General features: G+C 74.4%; 1 protein-coding gene across 1 annotated transcript in view; it reads left to right on the top strand.

The window, feature by feature from the left end:
• Window positions 1-2: 2 nt before the first annotated feature.
• Window positions 3-2,858, top strand: part of IGFBP4 (insulin like growth factor binding protein 4) — a gene marked incomplete at its 5' end in the record, with an annotated part of 4,376 nt that continues 1,520 nt past the window's right edge. Inside the window, 2 exons of the mRNA XM_085310443.1 lie at window positions 3-280; window positions 1,114-1,327. Coding sequence (XP_085166569.1) covers window positions 3-280; window positions 1,114-1,327 — 492 coding nt within the window. The remainder of the gene's footprint in view (window positions 281-1,113; window positions 1,328-2,858) is intronic.

Genomic DNA, 2,858 nt, shown 5'->3' with positions numbered 1-2,858 from the left:
GCACCGCCTGCGGCGTCTACACGGCGCGCTGCGGCGCCGGGCTGCGCTGCTACCCGCCCCGCGGCGTCCCGCGCCCGCTGCACACCCTCATGCACGGCCAGGGCGTCTGCACCGACCTGGCCGACGTCGAGGCCATCCAGGAGAGCCTCCAGCCGACAGGTAAGGCCGGCCCCGGCGGCAGGGGGCTGCGGCGGGGGAGGCTGCCGGCAGCTCCCCGGGCAGCTCCCGCCCGCTTGGTTCGCAGCGGCCTGCTCGCTCCGGCCCCGCTCGCCCGGCACGGGTGAGGCTGGGAGCAAGCCGGGTGCCTGCACCGGGAGGGGACGGGACGGGACGACCGTGCACCAGGAGCGCCACAGGCTGGAGCGGTGCTGGGCTGCGTGAGCTCCCGCGGCTGGGTACCGCGTCGGTGCCGTCCGCAGCAGCTCCCCGTGCGGCAGTGCCGTGGCCGGCGGCACCGGCGGGYGAGCCCTGGTGCCAGGCAGGGACGCAGCCTGTGCACGGGGGCACGGYGCTTTGCAGGGGCTCATTTATTTCCCCCGAGCCCAGCCCTCGCTGCGGAGCGCCAGCACCAGCGGGGCAGTGCRGCATCCTGCAGCCACGCGTGGCCCGGAGGACGCTCCCGTTGCACGGTGCCCCCCGTGCTCCCCCCTTCCTGGGGAGGCAGCACCGCCGGGAGGAAACAGGAAAGAGGCCTCGGGGCACCTGCTTCCCTCCGCACGCCGCTTGGGGYTTGCCTGCGTGCCGGGGCTGTGACRGAGGCTGCGCCGGTGGAGGGGCCGGGGGACGCTCAGGGGCTGCAGCCCCGCCGTGCCGGCCGGCTCTGCTCGTGCCGCCCTCTGCCCCCTGTGCCGCTGGCGCGGGGTCCTGGGCGCAGCGGCAGAGCCGAGGTGGCAGCGCTGCCCTGGACCCGCTTAGGCCACGCGGCAGCTCGKGCAGCGGGAATGGACCACGTCCCGGGGGCTGAGCGCCGGAGCAGCCTGGAGACAGGTCCAGGAGGGCTCCGGACAGCGCTGCCGGGCCGCCGGTGGGGCTGGATGCCCGCCATCCCGTCCCGCTGCCGGGGCCGGGGTCCGGCCACGCCGGGAGCCTGGGCACAGCCTGTTGTGTCTGTAGCTCCGTCGACGTCCGCTGCCGCCTGGCTCGTCCCGCCGTGGGCCGGCGAGAAGACGGCCCGCGGGAGGCCCAGCAGCTCCTTTCGCCGGGCTCGGGCCTCGCAGCCCCGGCAGAGCCAGCGGGCGAGGGCAGGAGAGGTCTCCCAGGACAGAGCCGGGGAGCAGCGTCCCGCCGGGACGGGCCGCGAGCTGGCCGCAGCGGTTTGGACGTGCCGGTGGCTTGCCGCGAGCTCTGGAGTCCCGCTCCGCTCTCCTCCCCGCACCGGCACGGAGATCCCTGGGGAAGGGCACCGCGACGGGGCCGCGAGCTGCGGAGACCCCCCCCCCCCCGCCGTGGCTGCTTGTCCCCATCCCACATCCTGCAAACGCGGCCTTGGCTCCCGGGCCCGGGGCGCCGCCGGGCTGCCAAGGCCTGTTGGTTTTGGCTCTGCCCTGCGTAACGCGGCGTTTCTTCCAGAGCCTGTAGGAAGCGGACTCGCAGTGTTTGTCCCGTTCTTCCTGTGCTGCTCGGGACTCGGGCTGGGGACGGGGGGATCCGGCCGTGGGAACCGGGCAGTTTGCCGGCAGCTCCGCAGCTGCGGGGAAGGGAGAGCAGGCAGCACCCGCTTGCCCAGCGGGCGCAAGCTCTGCAGCGCGTCGGCGTTGCAGCCCCGGCGGGATGATCCCAGCGGGATGCCAGAGCCGTGGCTCCCTGKCCCGGTGCCGCCGCAGCCAGGCGCATCCCGGCGGGTGCCGAGCCGGCGGGCCGGAGCAGGTGCTCCCGGGCTCCCGGGCCGAGAGGCGCCCGCTGGCCRGCGCGCGCCGGCGGGCAGCCGTGGCCGGGAAGCGGTTAATGTGCAGCTAGTACAGTAAACACTTTGTCGGGGGCGCCGGGAATGCTGCATTCCAGGGAAGAGGCTCGGGAATCGGCGGCGGGGGGCTGGGCTGAGCTTGGGGTTTCGGAGGGGCTGGACGGTCGCTCCCTGCTCGGCGGCCGCGGCCGGACGTGCCCGCGGCATCCCGCGGGAGGCGAGGGCCTTTTCCCCAGCGCGCGGCCAGCGGCTACGAGCGATTTAGCTGCCGTCCGGGACCCCGCGGCTGCAGCCCGCACGTCCGAGCGCTTGGGCTGGCAGAGCCGGAGGAGTTCGCTAGCGCGGCGCGGTGCCGAGCACGGGGGCGACGAAGCCCGGCCGCCCCCCGGCACCGCCTGCTTCGCGCGGCCTTAGGAAAAGCTTATTAGCATCTGGTTTTATTTAAACCACGAGATTCGACACCACGGCAGCGGCCGGCGGGGAGGAGGGGTGTCCGCGCGCTGGCGCTGGCGGGGGCGCGGGGCTCCCGGCCGCGGCGGCAGCTCCCGGGGTGGCTCTGGTGAGCCGAGGCCCCGGTGCGGTGCGGCACGGCACGGTGCGGTGCGGCACGGCGCGGGGCTCGTGCTCGCGCCACCGGGGCTGGCACCGCTCCGCACCGGGGGCCGGGCGGCGCTTTGGGTTTGTGTTTCAAATTTCAAGGACCTGAGCCATTTCCTGGAAAAAAAAATGACATATTGAACGAAAAGCAAACAGCACCCGAATGCAGCAGAAGGATTTGTCACCAGGGCTCCGCCGTGAACTTTCCCCAGGCCGCCGGGAGCCGCGGCTGGGGCYGGAGCGGCGGGGAGCCGGGAGGCAAAGCCGTGAYGGCCCTGGCACGAGCCCGGCTGACGACGCTCGTGTCCCCGCGCGGGACGCGGGGCTGCGCCGGCGCTGAGCACGTGCCCGGGCCGCC

This window comes from Rhea americana, unplaced genomic scaffold (genome assembly GCF_003343005.1).
Source record: "Rhea americana isolate MKP2758 unplaced genomic scaffold, rheAme1 scaffold_319, whole genome shotgun sequence".
Classification (NCBI taxonomy): Eukaryota; Metazoa; Chordata; class Aves; order Rheiformes; family Rheidae; genus Rhea; species Rhea americana.
The sequence above is the reverse complement of the archived record's forward strand: the minus strand, read 5'-3'. Positions and strand labels throughout refer to the sequence as shown.